Below are 21747 nucleotides of genomic sequence, written 5' to 3'. Positions count from 1 at the left end.
CCATTCCCTTTAGATCTGTCGTCCTGGCCTTTCATTCTCAAGAGCATTTTGTTTCTAGGACAGTCCTCCCCCCATCACTACCACCTTATCCATCAGTCTAATTATCTCATTATTCAAATCTTTCAAAAAGAAAGAGAGTAACTGCAGGTTACTTTCTCTACTCCCGGGCATCTTTTTTTTTTTTTTTTTTTTTTTCCTAGTCTTAGTAAGCCTTCAACAAACTTTCCCTGAAAAGGATGTCACCGAAGGGCAATGAAGCTTAAAATCCCGCCATTCTCTCATTTTCTCTCTCTTTTCTTTCTGCCTACCCCACCCAAAACTCCTTACTCCGCCCCCCACCTCCAATCCGCGATTTTTTTTAAGCATGCTGGAGGCTGGGGTCTTTAAGAGAACTTCCTCTGTTTCTCCCTCTAACCCAAGACTAGAGGGACAGGAGAAGGACAAGGCACCTAAGGGGACAGGCAAATGAGTTATTTGAGGGGAATAAAAGATCTAATGGAAAAGTCGCCCTAATTCTGTATAAAGTATTTTAAAAATAAATGAGCGTACCCTTTCCATAGAGTTCAAAATGCTGTCTTTTGCTCTAAGAATTCTTCTTTACCAGATACAACGCCTACTATATACTGTTCTAAACATTTTAAAAATATGATCTTCTTTGCTTTTATTTACACACACACACACAAAATCCGTGTGTGCTTTCGTCCCTGCTGTGTTTTTCTTTATGACACGGTACAGCGGGTAAGTCTTCAAAGACAAATATGGAAAAACTTTAACCAGTTGCTACTTTATTGCAAGCAAACCATTTCCTTCTGCAATTTTTCGCAATCATTATAATTAAATACACTAGTTGGGGGGGGACGTAGGTTTTTTTTTTTTTTTTCCAATTATGATTTTAGGTTTTCCTTCAGGCGTTTGGAAGCGCCCGCTAATTTGCTCGCGTGGCAAACGTTAATTGCACTTGTAGGCATTCTGAAAAACGTGCAGCCCTCACCCAGAGTTGTGAAGGCTGAGCTCGCGAAGACCAGCCGCCGAGTGTTCACCTGTGGCTGGGGCGCAATAACCACTCGCGCGCTCAGTCTGGGGAGCTGGGGCCGGGATCCTGTGTGCACTGGGCTCACCCTCAAAAGAATTTCGGGGACCTGGAGCGGGGATGGCGTCGGGTTGCTGGCCTACTCTGTTCTGAGCAACCGCTCTCAAGCAGCCTGCGCTACCGCGGACAGAGGCCCGAAGTCCCACGCAGGCCGGGCGCACGCTTGAGGTTGATAGCCGAGATGGAGAGTGACGGCCACCCGGGGACCCGGGGCCAGGCACTGACCCGGGTCTAACCCTACCAGGCCCCACCCGCTCCACGCTGATTGTGTGATTAGCCCGGGGTTACGTTTCAGAAGGCAGAATAGGACGTTTCGGATTTCTGTTCACACGGTTATTGAAGGCACCGCTGTAGGGACCGCACAAAAGAAACCGAGGCAAGTGGGGAAGGAGTTTTATGTTTTAATCAGAGTTTAACACCCACATTGCGGGTCCTCTGCGTTGATCCGGCTCCTTCCCGCACTCCCTGAGAGCAATTCTTGCCCTGGTTTCAGTCTTTTCCTGTCCACATCTTTTCCTCTACTCCTTCCCGACCCTACAGGTCTTGTATTAGGAGAGAATGGACTGTTAAACAGATGCCCTAGGCAGAGCCCCAGAAAAATATAAATCCGTAAGTGGCGCAGGCACGTGGTGAGTGCAAAATGACCTTTCTCAAACGCTTTTTTTTTTTTTAACCACCAAGCTCAGAACTGTCCCGACGCTAAGCGTGGAGTCTCGGGCTGGACCCCAAACCACAAGCCGCCCTCCATCTGGTACCTAAGCGCCACGGAGGGTGAACGGACCCCGGTGTCCCAGGTTCGGTCCCTCACTTCCTGCCCTCGCGGAGATACTTCGGCGTAGCCGGTTCAAAAATTCCACTAAACGCAGAAATAGTAGCTTAAAAACATAATTTGAAAGAAGAAGTGGAGTCCTAGACAACCCACGTTGCCCGTGCACTAAGAACTATTGGACATGAACTGGGAATTTAGAAAAGAAATTGAATTTCCAAGCACGAATCTTCACGTCTTGAATCTAATTAATTCGGCGGCTGCGATTGCACACGCCAGGGAGATTGAGGAAGAAGTTATGCACTTATTTGGATTACCCAAGCCCAAGAAACTCGAATTGGAAATCCTAAAGTGTGTCCTGAAATCCCCTCTTCATTACTCGAGTCCTTCCTACCATCTGAGTAGACAAAACTCCAGCCCACGGCTGGAGGTCTGCTAAACAGTCCTTGTGGCCAAAGACAACATGGAAATAACAGAGGGATAGCAAATCCGACATCAGTCGGGCCCTCTCAAACCCTCCGACTGCCAGCGGTTAAGTACCTGGTCGGGGAAACTTGCGTCTTTATCTGTCCACAGCTCAGAGGCCGCGGAAGTAGCCTCAGGAGTTGTCAGAGAGAAAAGCAACATTGATTTAAGGTTTTCAAAAACCCCACAGGGCAAATGTGACCGCTGGGGTCAGCCAGTCAGCAGTTTTGGTCCAGACAAGGGACAGCCGAGCGGGGCGGTTCGGTTAAGTCACGGCGCCTCCCGACGTCACACACGCTTGTTCACACTCAGCCACGCGCTTGGGGTTATTCTTTAAACACAGAACTAAGACTCCCTGGGCGAGACCGCCGGGAGCTGAGGAGGGCCGAAACCCCAGATCCAGAGCCCGCCCCTCGCCGGCTCGCCTCCGCCTCCGCCGCGCTGGAGTCTGAGACCGAGCGCTCACTAGCTGGAATTAAGCAGCCCGCGCTTACGCTCTCCGCGGCCTCTCCCAGCCCGCGCGCAGCTCAGGGTCCCAGGTGCGCGGCGGCCGCATTCCCACGCCTTTGCCAGAGCATTGAGGCGGGCATTGGCGAACGCAGCCACGCCCTCCTACCCCAGCCAATAGCGGGCCACGCCGGCCCCCGAGGAGGCGGTGCCCGGCAGGCGGAGGGGTGGGCAAGCCGGGGGTGGGAGAGGTGACCCCGCCCGCGCGGGGGGGCGTGGCCGGCGCCGGCTCTTGCTGCGGAGAAGGGTTGCGGCGTGGGAAAGAGCCGCGAGGAGCCGACCGCGCCGCCGCTGAAGCCTCGCCTGCAGAAGTCCCGGGAGGGAGAGAAGGAGGAGGCAGGCGGGGAGGGTGTTGCACCCCGCTCAGCGTCGGTGATTCCGGCAGGGCTGCGCCCGGAACGGTCTTTGCCGAGATGAAGCGCCCTTGCGAGGAGACGACCTCCGAGAGCGACATGGACGAGACCATCGACGTGGGGAGCGAGAACAATTACTCCGGGTGAGCGCGCGCTGGGCGCGAGCTGCCAGGGCCAAAGGGTGTCGGGGAGCTTTGGGCACGAGGGTTTCTTGGAAATCCCGAGGCTTCTGTCTGCAGCGTCCTGCTAGAGAGAATAAAGTTTTGCCGGAGAAACTTCAAGTGGTGGGCGCTCGTTTAGCGTAAGTTGGGGTGGGGCGAGAGTTGTGGGTTTTCTCTCCAGGGGTGGGGCAGAGGACTGAGGACGCGACTGAACCGGAGAGTGCAGGCGTTGGCGAGGGAGGGTCCCAGGCTGTCAGCTTTGGGCGCGCGGATAGGCACGTCCGGGCAACTGGAGATGCCCCCGCCGCTGAAGCTGTATTTGGAGGCAGTTCCAAAATAGCTCAGGAGAAGAGAAGTAATTTAACTTTTTATTTTTAGAGAGGTTTAGGTTTTGGAGCAATTAAAACAATCTACGATGTCAAGCCTAAGTAGCTTGAATTGTGCAGGTTAACCGTGAGTGATTGGTCTATCAGGCGAGTGAGTGACAGATGTAAGGTTCCAATCTGGCATTTCTTTGACTGATAGTTCTTAAGCCTGGAAAAGATCGGCATTCTGATCACAGAAGCCAGACCTCTACTTTCCTCTGACAGAGGGAGATTACCAAGGCATTTTAGAGCCAAGGCAGGTCAAATGATAATTGCTTCTAATTGCCATCCCCAGAAGCACCTTAATTATTTATCTGCAGCTGTCACTCAAAGAATGAAATTCTTCCTGCCTTTGGAAAACTGTTTTTTTTTCCCCCCCACATTCTTATTCTAAACAAATCAGAGTCAGGAATCAGCAAAAGCAACCATACTTACATGAAACATTTACAAAGTGTCTTCTTATTAAAGTGTTGTGTCATCTTTAAAAATGAGGTCTGAAAAAACGGAAGATGTCACGTGAAAGGTGAAACCAGTAGAGAAGGAGTGAGAATGAAGGGGTTAGTTAATTCAGAAATAAGATCCAGAAGTGAGAAGGTGAGGTAATAGGAACCTGGTGTGTGCAGTATTTCTGAAATGAAAGAGAACAAATAACAGGACCTGGGGAATTTGAGCCATAAGGAAGCATAGTATTCATGAATTATGAAGAGAAAGAGATACAAACTAGAAAGGAGTGTAAAAGTTATGAGACCAAATAATAATTTTAATTTTTAACATAAAAATGGCTTTTCATTAGTAAACTCAAGGTGGATTGCAGCTTCTGGAGATTTAAGCTTAGTTTGAAAGCTGAGTGACACCTATGGTTTCGTTTTCAAAGTAAAACCTTTACCTAGTACTAAGCCTAACTTTAATTTCGCTGTCATTACATATGTAATTTAGGTTATTCTTTGGGAATGTTAATGTGCAGAACATCAAATTTGTGGGGTTTTTTTCCCCCCTGTGTAAGATACTCCTAATTGAAGTTTTGAAATAATAATAACTTCTCTACATTTTAAAGTTTGCATCTAGGGGCAACAGTTTGATGTGTGATAACTATTTGATAGTGCTGTTTCATATGATCCTTATTTTTGAAAGTGATATTACTTTGTTCAGTGTATCTGACAGGAGGGAGGACCAATAGAATTGGCATCTGGATTACCAATTAAATATCTTTCAAAGGCATAATTCCTGCCTGAAAAGAGACAGAAGGGCCCAAAGCAAGGCTATTAGAAGGGAAGTAAAAACTAAGAATAAAATAACACAGGCATGAATTGTACACTTTGAATATTTAATGGGTGCCACAAGTACCCAGTAGAAACCATTGTTATGTTAATGCAGCACCTGACATACTCTTCCTATTTCATAGGCAAAGTACTAGTTCTGTGATTAGATCGAATTCTCCAACAACAACATCTCAAATTATGGCAAGAAAGAAAAGGAGAGGGGTATGTGATTTTTTTTTCTTTTTATTTCATGTAATCCAGCCTAATATGTAACAGTTGTGTTTTTCCATTATGAGTAATTTTATCATTTATGTATTCATAAACTTCTGTTGTTTTGCTTTCTTTGAGATAGATTATAGAGAAAAGGCGCCGGGATCGGATAAATAACAGTTTATCTGAGTTGAGACGACTGGTGCCAACTGCTTTTGAAAAACAAGTAAGCTACCCCCCTCACCCCCAAAGCCCAAAGAATCTGATTCTCTCATCTGGGAATGTGAGTTTCTTGTTAAAGCTCATTAAAATAATGGTGTATGTGCCCTGATCTGGCACAGAGCAGCTATTTCAATAAAATGCTTTGTTGTGGCAAAACTATTAAAAACATAATCCATCATGAAGTTGAAAAACATTTCCATTCTTTAGCTTATTTTCCCCTTTAGGGTAACAGTGTTCATGCTTTCTTCTGTTCTTTCTATGAACACCAGTAGTGGTTTTGTTTAAAACTGTGCTGTATGTAATATTCTTCAAAACATATATGTGAAATATCATTTTTTCTCAAACTACTAAAAAATCTTTTAAATTAAAAAAAAATAAATAAAGCCCAGGAAGTAACTTTCTAGTTCTACTTCCTAAATAATACTACTAATACAATTTCTTTACCAAGCCTCTTGCTTTCGTTTTTAATCGCTAGGTTAATAGAATGATGTTTGATTTGGGGCACATTTTGGAAAGTTGGCAAAAATCAAATTAGTCATAAATGCCTCTTTTCAGGGTTCAAATATTCTTTTAAAAAATCCAATTTTACTTAGTTAGAAAAGCAGAAAGCCAAATGTTTAAATCTTTCTTTGTGGTTTAGAAAAGCGACGTTTCTCTGGCTGTAGTGGCTAATGGCACGGATTTCTAAGAGCATCTTTCAAAGGATGTGGCATATGTCCTTGTTGAAAATATTTTCAATTGAATTCCAAGTAGGGTACCAGAAAGCAGTTGTTTGTTTATTCCATTTTTTGTTTGTTTGTTTACTTCATGAATCCACAAACATTCTAAAGCAAGGCCAGCAAAGTCCTTGGAGACTTTCCAGAAACTACAGTTTTTAGTTATTGGTCACTTTCACAGAAACTCCTTGTACATCTTCATGGAAAAGTTGAACACTGACAGAAGTACAGGATATGATATGCTATTGATTATGGATCTTTAAGAGAAAGACACCCAATTTATATGCTGAGACTGTTTTTGTTTTAAATACAAAAATTATATGTTTGATTAGTAGCATTTTCAATGACAAGGGCTGCAAATTAAAATGTCAATAATAAATGTTTTTAAAATTTTGAATATTGAAATGTCTATAGTTATGAGGAACAGTCAGTTTGGTGTGCCCCTCCACTCCCTTGATTGGTTGGATTTTTTTTTCTCCTTAAAAGTTGACTTAAAACAAACCTTAAGAACAAACCTCAGTTGTTTGGCAGCTAGTTACCATAAACATAAGCTTTCCCATTAGCAGGGTTTGGCTACCAACCCTAGAGAGCTGGCCCTGTCACAATATGATTAGAAGAGTATTTAAACTTTAGAGTTAAATAATTCTAACACTCTTGCCATGTCCTGGGTGCTGATAATTTTCACAAAACAAATAAAGCATAGAAACCTGGAATAAACTTTAGAATGCTTTAAAAGAGAGAGAGAGAGAGAGAGAGAGAGAGAGAGAGAGAGGGAAGGAGGGAGGGAGGGAGGGAGGGAGAGAGAAACACATTGGTTTAATTATTTAGCTCTTCCAGGAAATTAGAAGCCACCCACAGCCCCCTGAGACAGTTTGAGGTGGTATATTTGTATTTCAATTGATTTCCAGGGGTTGCCTTATTTTAAAAAGGGGAACATAAAAATACATTTGCAAGACAAGTTTTATTAAGAACTATTTTAAAAGGTTTAAAAATCCTTAAACATTTATTATGCTTCTTAAACAAGTTGTAAATATTCCTTTTTGTTTGTGATCATGAAATTCACAGTGACACCTGCTGGTAACTATTAAGGGATTAAAAAAAACTAATTTTTTTTTTCTTGGTTCTGCTTACTGGTGGTCTTTATGAATCACCTTAAGGCTTTATCAGAATTTTCTGTTTTTTTTTTTTTTTAAATTTTGTAGTTGTAGATGGACAGAATGCCTTTATTTTATTTGTTTATTATTATGTGGTACTGAGGATCGAATCTAGTGCCTCATGTATGCTGGGCAAACACTCTTCCACTGAGCTATTTTCTATTTTTGACTCATCTACTTTTAATAATAATTTGCTAAAATCCTGTCCCCTTATATTCCAGAGTTGGTATTCAACTGATCTATATTCCATCATTATATGAATATTGAATGCTTTCTAATAAAATATAATATTAACCAAGGTAGAAATGAAACACAAAGTTTGACATTTTTTCAATTTTAATACATTTTTGGAGTGATCTTAGGAATATAATTATGATTAAAAATCATTTATTTGATGTCTTCTTTTGGTCTTTAAAAGTTAAAATGACAAGTGCCTATTATTAGGTGTTTCCCTGTAAAGTTTGGAAAGAATTCAGATTTCCCTATGAAGATAATATATTTAGAATTTTCTAGTGAGAGGGAAAATTGAAACTATAAAACTAAATTCCATCTATAATGTTCCAAGTTAATTTCTGAAAGACTTATGAGACTTTTTTTTTTTTTTTTAATGAAGGGATCTGCAAAGTTAGAAAAAGCTGAAATATTGCAAATGACAGTGGATCATTTGAAGATGCTTCAGGCAACAGGGGGTAAAGGTAAGTTGGTGGCTTTGTTTTTTTATTCCCTTTCTACCTTTCTCTTTTCATCTTTCCTCTCTAATATTGTAAGGAAGTCATAGTTGAACAGTTCTTTAACAAGCTGAGATAGGCGGCCCCAGATTAAAGCCATGGAAATCAATGCTAATGGCAGGATTGAACTCGTGGGAAAGAACTTCTGTAACAAAAGAAGCACTTGACCCTGGGCTTGTGTTTGCTTTCATAATACTGTGGGAGTAAAGCTTCATTCACAGCAGCCTGGTCAGAGATTTGTTTGGGATTTAAGAAGCGCATGCTGGAATCTGTACAGAAAGACAAAACAAACACACAAACATCCAAATATAAACAGGAGGTTAGAAGCAATCCTTCTTTCTTGTTCTTCTTCCTCTTCCTAATTCTTCCTTCTTCTTTTTACTTCATTAAATCAAGGCCAGAACTCAAAATCATGTAAGAATTGTAAAAGAAGTAACTAGAATTATTTTTATTATTGTTTTCAGAGTTTAGTTGGTCTTGGCTTTAAACTAAACAAAACATTTGAAGTGCAGTTAGGAAATGTCTATATTAGAAATTATGAACAAAGTCGACTCATTCTTGAGCAGACAGGAGTCTCCTCTGGGCCCAGTTCCCTAGAGAGAGATTCTCTGTACTAAACAGTACCTTAGGAAGGAATTTTCAAGGGATCAGAGAAGGATCAGTAGTATCTCAGGCTAAAAATAGTAAAAGCTACAATATCATTCAGATTTCATTATCCCCTTCCCCAAATATCACTTGATGGATGACAGCTTTGATTTTGCTTGTTTGTAGCTTTTTCATTCTTTGGAAGCCTTTGTTATTCATCTCATCCAAGAGTGTTATTCAATATATTTAACCACTGAATAGAGAGAGGGTACTATAAGGAGTTAAGTGTTAAACTAAATACTGGAGGCCTCCTGTGCTCAGCATTAGCCTTCTACTAATAGCTATTATTTCTCAATCAGGGCAGAGCAAGTCATTGGAGGGAAATGACTTTTTACCAGTCGGAGAACTAGTAGATTATCTACCCTGCCTTTAACCATCTTTTACCTGTGTGAAGTACAGAGTGATTATTAAGTTCACACATTATGGCTTATCCAGGTTATACCTTCCCAAGAAGCCATCCCAAATGAAAATAGAGTAATGTTGGATACAAACGTTACTTGTAATATAAAGAAGAGAAGTGAGTTAAATCATACAAAGCTAGTGATCCAGCCTAGCTTGGCCACTGCCTTGCCTTTGACTTCCACAGAAGTAATCTGCTGCTCTTTGAGGCTTCCGTTAGCAAGATGAACTCCAAAGACCTCTCCAGCATCATGGATGTTTCCACACCTAAGGTCTCAGAATGTTGAGACTGATTGAGCTAGTGATGGTACAGAAGAAGTGTGATTGCTCTCCTTCCCTTGGCATTGAAATGTTATCAGGGTTTCAAATATTTGGCATGAGTTGTACTTCTAAAGAGTAATATTGTTCTTTGGCTTCATAATAAAAACTGAGTTCCATCTTGGTTGCTATTCTTGGCTACCTGAACAGTCCTAAAATTCATCCTGGAATAGTTTATGAGCAGATATTTCCAAGTAGGCATCATGCAAATCTCCTGACTGCTGGGTCATTAGAAAGGTCATAGAACAGGAGAATATGTGGGTCTTAAAGAAGGGGGACTGGCAGTTTGGTCTTGCATAATTAAAGACTCCCAGCTATCTCAGAATGTCAGGGTAAAGAGCATAGACTCTAACTTGGTTGTCTTTTCCTAACTCCTGGCTTGACCGTTTGTTAGCTCTGTGACCTGGGATAAATTACTAACCCTTGCTTAATCTCAATTTCATCATCTGTAAAATGAAGATGGTTGTCCATGTTACAGGGTTGTTGTGAGTAAATGCACTTCAAGACTTAAAGTCCATAGAATCATGCTGGCACAGAGCATGGTTATGGACACGTGTGCTATGTTGGCCCGAGATCCATTCACAAGAGACAGCTACTCATCATCGTTTCTCTCTTGCATTCAACAACAGGATAGGAATTAAATAGTTTGTATTTTGTAGGATGCAACAAAAGACTCAGCCATATACAGCAATTTAGCTGGCAAACCACAAACGTCACTTACTTCGTGACCACAAATAAAATTTCTCAGAAGCTCCTGGAGTTTCAAATCTGTTAGTTCATTCTTTATAGACCATCTTGATAATGTGGTAGTTCTAGAGAAGATTTGGTAGAGTCACTTAAATTTCTAAATCTTTTTGGGTTTCTAGACTCTAATCATTACCTTCCTCCTCCTCCTCATGGAAATCAAAAGACTGCAAAGCCCTGCAGAGAACCCTCAGAACTGAAATGTGAAATCTTTTCATGGACACATTAGGAGCTTCTCCTCTAACCCCAGAGGCTTTGTTGATTAGCTGTGCCAAGGTCTTGGGATGATAGCTAGTTTTGCTGCCCATCTTCCACATTCCATGATATTCTCTTGTATAAGCATTGTGCTATTGTTTCTGTTTTAATGGTGAATACATTTGCCCCAAACATCTTTTTTAAGACTTCCAGGTTTCTATTGGAATTCTAGCTTTACAATTTTGACTCTATGTGACTACTCTTTTCCAAAATACTTAGGTTCTAATTTAAGTTAGTCTAATTTTTAGTAGATGATAAACAGGTAATACTTTGAGCTGAAAAGCATAAAAAGATAATATAGTAAATGCCTTAGATGAAATTGATCTTATTTCTCATTCATGTATACATACATCCAAAATGTGAGTACAGTAAACTTCTAATTAGAAAATTACTTAAGAAGAAATTGCAAATTAGAAAGAATCAGAAAAGGATATATTTGGACAGACTGGTGATCAAAGAAGGTGCCATTCCCCCCCCCCCAAAAGTATCTATTATCATGCCCTTAATTGGCACTATAACAATTAGAAATCACCATTTCCTATAATGAATTATCTCTGGATAAAAGAAGACTTATAAAAGGCCCAACTTTAGCTATTTTTATGGTAATAACCTACAGATGTGGGCTGTTGGGGCATATACACAGATACAATTAATACACATTTTTCCCTTGGGCAGATGCCACATAAAAGTCAAATAACCAACAAAGGAGATACATATTTGAACTTCAGAAAAACAAAGATTATACAATAGTAATCTCATTTTACTAGAACACCCTTGCATTATCTGACAGAAAAATCAGATCTTCAAATTAGCAACCAATTAAAAAAAAACCACCTCATTTTGTTTTCATTCAATTCATACAAAATAATGATGTATTCACTTTGTTGATTAAAAAAAGTGTGAGTCAAAAAGTACTTATGAATTAGTGAAATTGTAGCACATATCTACAGAAAGTCCTCAAACTGCTAATTTGCATTTTACAGATGTTTCAGATAAGCCCTGTAATTTCTAACACTTGGGACAGAGGAGAGAAGCCTTTTAGAAGCCTTTTCTATTTCCATGAAAAAGTTTACTGGGGAATGTCCTTATCTCACAATGCTAAAGAAGAGACACCTTTTTTCTTTTTTTTTTTTTTTTCCTGGAAGATTTGAAACAGGGACATTATTAATCCCCCCCCCCTAATATTTACTTGCAAGAACAACTGTGACACATTACCAGTGCTGTCACACATGCAAGTTTGAAAGCATACTTTCTTCTACAGAAATTAAAACTATAAATAACTGGCAATATTTTCAGAAAAGATTATCTTTCTACTTAAATATCCTAAGGGCACAGTAGGACTCATGTAATCTCATTTTGCTCCTCCTTATCTTTCCATCTCCCCACCCCCACCCCACTCTCCTCAAACCGGTTTTTAGGCTACTTTGACGCCCATGCCCTTGCCATGGACTTCATGAGTATTGGATTCCGAGAGTGCCTGACAGAAGTGGCCAGATACCTAAGCTCTGTAGAAGGCCTGGACTCCTCAGATCCACTACGCGTGCGCCTCGTATCTCATCTCAGCACTTGCGCCTCCCAGCGGGAGGCAGCCGCAATGACATCCTCAATGGCCCATCACCATCACTCCCTTCATCCACATCACTGGGCAGCAGCCTTCCACCATCTTCCTGCGGCCTTGCTCCAACCCAACGGACTCCATGCCTCGGAGTCAACACCTTGTCGCCTCTCTACAACTTCAGAAGTGCCTCCTGCCCATGGCTCTGCCCTCCTCACGGCCACATTTGCCCATGCAGATTCTGCCCTTCGAATGCCATCAACTGGCAGCGTTGCCCCTTGTGTGCCACCTCTCTCCACCTCTCTCTTGTCCCTCTCAGCTACCGTCCATGCCGCAGCTGCAGCAGCCACTGCAGCTGCACACAGCTTCCCTCTGTCCTTCGCGGGAGCATTTCCCATGCTCCCCCCAAATGCAGCTGCAGCAGTGGCAGCAGCAACAGCAATCAGCCCACCCTTATCAGTGTCAGCCACATCCAGTCCCCAGCAGACAAGCAGCGGAACAAACAGTAAACCTTACCGACCCTGGGGGACAGAAGTTGGAGCTTTTTAAGTTATGCTTGAACTTCTTGCAATTGTAATTGAATGTTCTTCATTTCAGAGTCGGCTTAAAACCTCTGCACCATGAAGGTAGCCATACAGATACCTACAGATCCACAAAGGAACAATAAAGCTATTTGAGACACAAACCTCACGAGTGGAAATGTGGTATTATCTTTTTTTCTTTTTTTGTTTAAGGCAGCTTGGTAACCGAACCGACATCAGCAACTTTTGAAAACTCAACACTTGTTTCCATTAAAAGTTTCCTGAAAAATACATGGACTGTAACATTCAGTTACATGTGCATCTGCACAACCGAATTGGGGAAGAAAAATGTCATGACTGAATTCTCTGGAACCTAGATGGGGAAAAGAAATCCATCTTTCATAAGTGCCTGAGCTAAGGAAGGTTTTCTTCTGAACATGCAACATTGCACAAGAAGAGTGTAGGCATTAGGTTAAGAAAGGAAAGGAACAGAAGTCTTGCATTAGGCTGCAGACAATGCCAGAATATTCTGTTGAAACCAACAGTTTTTATTGGTCAAAAAGATTGCTGAAAATTATTTTCAAGTTGAAAGACCTAGTTTGATCTTAGTTTGCTTTCTTTGTACAGACTTGCCAAGCAGTAACATTTAGCATTGAATTGGTAGAAACAATTATTCCATCAGAACCCAGATTAACAAGCATTTCTGCTCTGCCTGCAAGCCCCCAGGCACTTTTTTTAGATGGTTCAAAATACGGTGCTTCTTTATATAAACCTTACATTTATATAGTGCATCTAGAAGCAATTGCCTACTGTGTGCCTACCAGAGGCCAATTCATGCCAACTTGGAAACACTCCAATTTGCAAGACTTTGGATTAATTTATTCAGTTTCATTTGGACTATTTTTATATATTTATCCTCTTCATTTTCTCCACATAACATGTAACATCTGATCTTGTCACCTTTTGGGGAGATGTATTTCTGGAGGTGATGAGAAAAGGAGAGAACATTGGGAAGAGAAAAACCACAGTTTTAAAATATTCTTGCTCAAGTTAGTGATCACATTTGATCCCAAATCAAGATGAATGTATGCAATGGGATGTACATAAATTATTTTTGCCCATGCCTAGACTAGTACTACATAATGCTGTTTTGTTTTTTAGATTTTTGCTTAATGGCAAAATAATCTCTTAATACATTGAAATTGAGCACGTGAGATTTTTATATTTGAAAGATAAAAACACAGCATGTATTATGCACTTCATTTCTCTGCTGTGTGGAGAAAGCAATAAACATTATGAAAATGTTAAACATTATGCAAAAATACTTTTAAATATTTGTTTTAAAATTACTGTACCTAGTCTTTTTCGCATTACTTTGTAACCTCTTTCTATGCAAAAGTCTACATTTCACTAATTAAATGAAGTTCTTTTTGACTATTTTTATGTGGATGATTTGATTTTCAGATGGAAAGTTGATGTGAATTTCAAGTGAGGCCTTCCTTTACATGACTTTTCTATATATATTTCAAAATCATTTGGTATAATTCACAGCTCACTTGAAATAGCATTTATATGAGTTTATAAGTCAATTAAACATAGGCAGAGGAGACATTTGGAGGCAAGAAGTGTTTATTTTCCTTTGCCATTTAGTATTAACCATAATTCTTGGTAAAGTGCAAATTCAATACTTCCAAATGTGAGAATACCTCATATGGATAATGATCTAGAATGTGTAATGCATTTTGTAACTCAAAAATATTTGTAAAGGGTCTGTAAACATCACCTAACTGCATAATAGGCATATGCATGCATCCAGAACATTTATTTTGTTGATATGGATCTATTGTGGGCATTTTCCCCTCTGGTGAAGAGATATAAAATAAGATCTTTATATCTAAAATAAGATATAAAGTTCCTGAAGCCATTGGACCAAAAAGATGAAAAGAAAGAAAAAAAAATTCTTCTTATGTATATCAATATGCTCAAAGTAAAAAGAAGGAGAGTTATTTTTCTGTCCATAAGTGGTTAAAAAGAGATAGTTGCAAATCATCTTATTCCTCCTGTCTATAACCCTGTAGTTCTGATGCCTTCAGATAGTTTTGATGAAAGTAGGTAGTTTGGGGCTATTTTTCTTTTTTGTGATACCTAGGGCCTCGTGCATGCTAGGCAAGCACTCTACCACTGAGCTACATTCCCAGCTCTGAAGTTTGTTTTTTAATCATGATGTATGAATAATAGTCATATTAAGTAATTTTTATTTTAAGATCTTAAAATCAGTTCTGTGCTTGGAGTAATGACAGCATTTAGAGAACAGTTTTTCCTTTTTTCAAACGCAAACTGCTTTAAAGATCAAGAACTTTTTAAAATTGGAAATAAATATTTTAAGATAAATCCCCTTTCCTACTCCTTCCCTCATTTATCCTGCTACATTATTTCCTCCCCAGTTATAAAATATGGTTTATTATTTTTCAGTTTAATGGATTAAATGTTTGCAAACCAACTTGCCTCATAGTTGATAAGTCAGTGTTCCTTAAAATAATCTGTCAGTAATTTCAGTAGCTTCAAATTAATTGGTCCATGATGAGTGTTTCATGTCATTAGCTTTTAAATCACATTTCATTATTTATATTAACCAGATCATTGAGTTTACCATCTTTCATTCAAGTGTGCTGTGAAGAGGTGTACCACTTTTAAGTATGGTAATTTTCATGTATGTAACCAAAATTAAAAAGGGATTATGCCCTATCAACTGGTTTCAGGGGAAAAAAAGAACTTTTATGGTTTGATTTATTGGTGACCTTTATTTGTGTAAAAGTGGATCTCAAAATTAACTCATAGAGATTTTAGTTAGATAAAAAGAAAAGGCAGCAGTTTGGGGAATTTGAGTTCTCCTTCCTTTAATAGCTTTATGTATGCCCAACTAGAACACAGTTCTGGATTTCACATCAGTAAGTCAGAAGGTATTTATTGAGTAACTGTTGTTTACCCAGCACTGCGCAGTATGTGTCAGGTTTTGAGTAGTGTGTAGTCAGTGTACCTTAAGATAATCTTTGAGCATATGAAAGTACAATCCTACATTTAACAGTGACAGGTAGGTATGTTGCTGCCCTAGATATCTGCAGGGACACTGAAAAGAAGGAGGCATGGTTGAGAGGGAAAACGGGGTTTCTGGGAACTGGTGGGGAGGGCTTTTTGTTTTTCTTGAGAACTTTTGCTAAAACAAATAAGATATTTCCTAGCATATTTGAAGAAATATGAGGGATTTAAAAAGTAATATTAACAACAAAAATCCAAGTATTAACTAAATCTATGGCTCTCATTTCCACGTGTGCAAAGGTATTAGCAATAATGAATGCTTTTTTATCTTATGTATTTGACTTGTTCTTTTTATTCATCATAAAGTACAAGTAATCATCTTAGATGACATCATCACAGAGCAATATGATGTTAGAATTCCATATTCTTGTATGTTTAAGATGTTATCAGTTGCAAGATATCCTACTGGCCTAACTTCAAGTTTTAAGGAAAAAGAGCTGCAACATAACTTTATACATTGATCATAAAATAGTCTAATTAGCAGCATGTAAAAATGAAAAAGAATGCACCTTAGATTTGAAGCAATATATTAACATACTGATGATGAATGAATGCAATTTTAGAAATCCATGGCTAGAGGTATTCATGGATTAAAATTTGGCTAGTTTAGCTTACCTTTAAAATATGTCATTAGGACAGGGTCCTGGTGAAGTTAAAGAATCTACATTGACTTTGTATGCTTAGTAATCTAAGGGTAGTTTTGTTTGTTTGTTTGTTTTGTTTTAGTTTTTCAGGTTTTAGATGCCCAGTGGGACCACTTTTATTCTGAGTTTTACTGGAGTGGGGTTTGGCTTCCTCTTATAATTCTTTTAAGATCTAAGCAATGACTAGGGTGGTGAATATTTTAGCAACTACAACAAAGCATTGCAGCAAACATGACCTCATAAACTGTGAATATAGCTGATATTCTTTGGAAAGACAAGTCTTTGAACTTCGATGGCAGATATTAAAAAGAAGAAAAGCCCCTGAGCTTACACAATCTGGTGCGAGGGGCCAGAGCATATGGGAAGTGGTTGTGTAGGCACCAAGGTCCCCTCACTTCTTACTTCAAAGGAAAAGAAAAGAATAAGGCTGGTCAGATCCTCTGCTGTGGGAACCAGCACCCTCTGTAAGACATGGCTAAGAAAGAAAATCAGCTGTGGTACTACTGCCAAAATTATGTGGTGGTTTTCTATGTTAAGCCTCATGCTGAGTGTTTGAAATCTATTTCCTCATTTAAACTCATGACTTTCCTATAAAGTAGGTAATAATATACTTATTTGTATATTAGGAATTGGAAAACAAGACGTTAATTACCCATCCTATCTAGCAGGTGGAACTATGACTGAACTTAGGCCTGTTTGACTCTTCAGCCCATACTTTTGGCCTGTAGGCTGTGGCTTTTGACCCAAGGTTTTGGAACCCTAGGATTCCAACCTGTGTGCAATCCCTTTGGACTGATGGCAAGGGTGAATGTATCTGTAATATTAACATAAACACCAGCATCTCACCTCTTCAGTATGTGAAAGGATGGAAAAGTAAGAAATTCCACTTTATTCTATAATACAACACAAAAGGAAGATTCTTTGGGCAGTTCTCTAGTTTAAACTCCAAGCAGGTTATACCTATCTTATATTCATCAGTGAATTTACCAGAGCTCTGTAAAGTCTACCAGATAATATTCTATAGTCTCACTCAATGTGGTTGACAAAGGTGAGGCAAAATGTTGAGGAACTAAGACAAAGCAGGAAGAAAAATGAGTTGGTGGGCTGTGTGTGTGTGTGTGTGGGGGGGGGGGGTTAGTCCCTATTCTTCCATTGAACATAAAAGAATTTTTTGGTTGGGTTTTTTGTTGTTGTTGTTGTTTTTAATGATGGATTATTCTGAATTTTAAACATTTCAGGTCTATCATGTCATCAAACAACATTTTTTTATTTGATCTATACTGAGCTGCCCAGTAACCTCACTTTTAAGCAATTCTCATTATTAGGGTTTAAATTAACCTAAACTCTTTAGCCTATAATTAAAAATGTTTTCTATAGCCATTAAGAATATATATTATATTATATTATATTATATTATATTTATATTTATATTTTAATCTTAGTCCCAGAGACATTTTTACATGCTTCTCAGATATCAGCCTTCTATAAACTAAATTTTGGGTTTGTTTGACCTCCGTTGTCAGTCTGTCAGTTTGTGAGAGCAACGAGATTATTTCATATCAAATGATACTTGTGAGTAATAAAATATATTATGGGCTTTTTAAAGAATGTAAAGAGGTTGAATAAGTTGAGCAGGGGGATTCTTAAAATTTTTTCCATCATGTTTGCATGTAATGGCTTTGTGTTTTCCTTATTATGAAAACAAATTCATTTTTTTCTCATGGGAAAGAAAATGTATTTTGGAAAGAATGACTATTATTCTGAATGTTTCACTTGTATAAAGGTGATAAATTTATAATTACTCATACACTCCTATGAACAACCGAGTGTCTTGAGTTAACCCCTTTTTTCCTGATTATAAATTATCAAGCAGGATATTATTTACCATATAATAATCCTAGATCTTTCAGCACTTTTTAAAAACTCTTTTCCCTAATTACAGAGAACCTTAAGAGGTTTGTTTGTTTCTTTCTTTTTAACCAAGCAATGTGTCTCATGGGGTCTTTCTGTAGACTTTGTCCTGACCAGGTTGTTAAAGAAGGCCTTTATCCTGGCCAGTCTGTCCTGGCCAGCTACTTTTTTTTTTAAGGTGATTATGGGATTAGAATCCAGGGCCTTGTGCATGCTAGGCAAGCGTTCTACCAACTGAGGTATATCCCTAGCCCCTGGCCAGCTACTTTTAGTAGACTTCTTTGAGAATCTGGCAGATGACAGAGATGTATTTACAGTCATGATAGCAAAACATAGAAGCATGCAGACCATGTTTTACTCTCACCAAAATGTGTTTCTCTGTCACAACCACAAACCACCCCTAAATGGGAACTAAGTCAATTAATACTTTTGTCTGACAAGCAACCACTATTAGATTTATTTTATGATGTTGACATCTTTCTGCCAGTCAAAATATAAACAGAATAGTTCAAATGGTCAGGTTTGGTAATATTATCAGAACCTCAGTGCAGCATGGTAATAAAGTTCATGGGCATGATAGCCTACGGTGACACACATCCTTTACTGTTACTGAAAGAAGGATTGATGGGCCACACAGCCCAGCAAAAGATATCGTGAGTCCATCAGTGCTGAATCATTGAACAGAATAAAGCCTTGTGTGCTGCCCCAAGAAAACAGACTTGAAACACAATGTGCCATCTCTCCATGACTGTCATGGGAACAATTCTTAGCACTAAAACCATGACTTATCTGGCCCATGTTGACCAGTTCTCACCCCAGAGCTACTCCTTTGATGTGGCTCTCAAAACCACAAATATTCCCAAGAGGAATCAAAACAACACAGCACCAAAAATTCAGTATAAATGCTTTTAGCCACTCTCAAATGCCAATATTCAGTAGGAAGCCTTGTTGCTCTGGGTGTGGATAGTTTGAGAAGAAAGGTGGAAAAAAAATCACAAATTGCCTTCAAGATATGACATGATGACACAAGTGGTGAAAGTTAATTTTTAACTGTTCTTTATAAATATATAGATGTGGAGTTGAAATTCTGTACATGTAATCTCTTCTGGTAAGACACATTATGGCAAAGATGTGGTGAATTCATGGCCATATTGAGGGAAATGCATGTTTAGTTACTTAAATCAAATCTATTGAGCAGTTTTTTTTTTTAATATTGAGAGCTTATCAAAATTCTTGGCATTTGAATTCAACAGATTGATATGAAAAAAAATGTGAAATCCATATTCTAATTCTAGTAAACTTGTCTCTATTCAGTATTTATGTCATTAAAAAAACACTTCTCAAAGAGTGTAGTAACTAGTAAAAAAATTAAAAGATCCTGAAATCAGACAGATCTGAAAACATCTGTAGATACATTAACTGTGTGACTTTGAACAAATTACTGAATGTGTGCATGTAGGCTTTGTTTTACTTTTTAGTAAAATGTATTTTTTAAATCATCTATCTCATAGGGATTTTCTGAGCATTAAGGGAGATAGGTTCATAAGACCTGGCACATAGTATACTACCAATAAGTAGGATTACAACTTATTCAAATTAAGTTTATTAAATGTCTTAAGATCCAAAGTAAGTCTCATTAGGTCTTACATACAACCTCTACTTCTCCACTCACAAATATTTATTTAAATACATACCAAGACAGTCGTCCAACATCTATTCTCTTGACATGAAATATACATATTTTCCATGAAAAAAATTGAGATTCACAGAACTCCAGAGTTAACATAAACTACTAGTGCTTCATCTTGCAGATTCAAAAAACTGAAGTCCCCCAAATAGATAATCTTTCCCACAGTCACATGAACCAGTTCTCCTAAATTCCAACTTATGGTTCTTTCTGAGACAGTGTGAGCATAAAATAAACATCTTCTTTCTTATCTTTTATAGTTTATGTTTCCTGTTTTCAAAAGTAATGGTTGTTAGTCTGATTCAAATAAATGCTACCAGGATCATGTTTGTTAAAAAAAATCTTTAATGAATATTGCTGATAGTGAAATTATACTGCTATTTTTAAATAATGTACTATCAAAAACTAATCACACACAGGTTAATGCAATGGTGCTACTATCCATCACTTAGGGCAGAATTGATAGAAACTATTGGCTTCCCTGTGCTTCTATGTAGCTTTGGGCTGCTCTGCATCCTTCTTTCTGTGGCTGCCCAAGTGCTCTTGGTATAAAGACAAAATTCTCAACCTCATATTACAAAGCCATGAAAGATGGGTTCCTTGCGTCTTCCTCTCTCTGCTATCTCTGACTTGCTATCTAGCCCTCTTTCTATGACATTCCTCATAGAAATAGAAAAAGCAATCATGAAATTCATCTGGAAAAATAAGAGACCCAGAATAGCTAAAGCAATCCTTAGAGAAAGAGTGAAGCAGGTGGCATCACTATATCAGACCTTAAACTATACTACAGAGCAATAGTAACAAAAACAGCATAGTATTGGCACCAAAACAGACTGGTAGACCAATGGTACAGATTAGAGGACATAGAGACTAACCCACAAAATTACAATTATCTTATATTAGACAAAGGTGCCAAAAACATGCATTGAAGAAAAGATGGCCTCTTCAACAAATGTTGCTGAGAAAACTGGAAATCCATATGCAACAAAATGAAATTAAATGCCTGTCTCTCACCATGCACAAACTCAACTCAAAATGGATCAAGGACCTAGGAATAAAACCAGAGACCCTGTGTCTAATAGAAGAAAAAGTAGGCTCTAATCTTCTTCACATGGGATTAGGCCCAACTTCCTTAATAAGACTCCTTTGGCACAAGAAATAAAATCAAGAATCAATAAATGGGATGGACCCAAACTAAAAAGTTTCTTCTCAGCAAAAGAAACAATCTGTAAGTTGAATAGAGAGCCTACATCTTGGGAGCAAATCTTTACACCTCACACATCAGATAAAGCACTCTAATGTATATAAAGAACTCAAAAAGTTAAACACCAAAAAACAAATAACCTAATCAATAAATGGGCCAAGGACCTGAACAGACACTTCTCAGAAGATGATATACAATCAATCAACAAATATATAAAAAAATTTTCATCACTGCTAGCAATTAGAGAAACGCAAATCAAAACCACTCTAAGACTTCATCTCACTCCAGTCAGAATGGCAGCTATTATGAAGACAAACAACAATAACTGTTGGCAAGGATGTGGTCGAAAAGGCACACTCATACACTGCTGGTGGGACTGCAAAATGGTGCAGCCAATGTGGAAAGCTGTATGGAGATTTCTTGGAAAATTGGGAATGGAATCATCATTTGACCCAGTTATCCCTCTCCTTGGTCTATACACAAAGGACTTAAAAACAGCATACTACAGGCACACAGCCACATCAATGTTTATAGCAGCACAATTCACAATAGTTAAACTCTGGAACCAACCTAGATGCCCTTCAGCAGATGAATGGATTAAAAATGTGGCATGTATATACAATGGAATATTACTCAGCAATAAAAGAGAATAAAATCATGGCATTTGCAGGTAAATGGATGGAGTTAGAGAAGATAATGCTAAGCAAAGTTAGCCAATCCCAAAAAACCAAATGTTGAATGTTTTCTTTGATATAAGGAGGCTGATTCATAG

General features: G+C 38.8%; 1 protein-coding gene across 3 annotated transcripts in view; it reads left to right on the top strand.

Annotated features, from left to right (window-relative positions):
- The window catches only part of Hey2 (hes related family bHLH transcription factor with YRPW motif 2), a 39972-nt gene extending 24391 nt beyond the window's left edge, over positions 1-15581 (top strand). Inside the window, exons 1-5 of one of the 3 annotated variants that reach the window (XM_027947381.2) lie at positions 3040-3324; positions 5110-5188; positions 5319-5402; positions 7882-7963; positions 11776-15581. In XM_027947381.2, the coding sequence (XP_027803182.1) occupies positions 3242-3324; positions 5110-5188; positions 5319-5402; positions 7882-7963; positions 11776-12461 (1014 nt within the window). In that variant the 5' untranslated portion in view covers positions 3040-3241 and the 3' untranslated portion in view covers positions 12462-15581. Of the gene's footprint in view, positions 1-3039; positions 3325-3550; positions 3698-5109; positions 5189-5318; positions 5403-7881; positions 7964-11775 lie in introns of those variants that run through there. The other 2 variants (XM_071613062.1, XM_071613061.1) reach the window with 2 other exon arrangements.
- The last annotated feature ends 6166 nt before the right edge of the window (positions 15582-21747 follow it).

This window comes from Marmota flaviventris, chromosome 6, assembly GCF_047511675.1.
Source record: "Marmota flaviventris isolate mMarFla1 chromosome 6, mMarFla1.hap1, whole genome shotgun sequence".
NCBI lineage: Eukaryota > Metazoa > Chordata > Mammalia > Rodentia > Sciuridae > Marmota > Marmota flaviventris.
The sequence above is the reverse complement of the archived record's forward strand: the minus strand, read 5'-3'. Positions and strand labels throughout refer to the sequence as shown.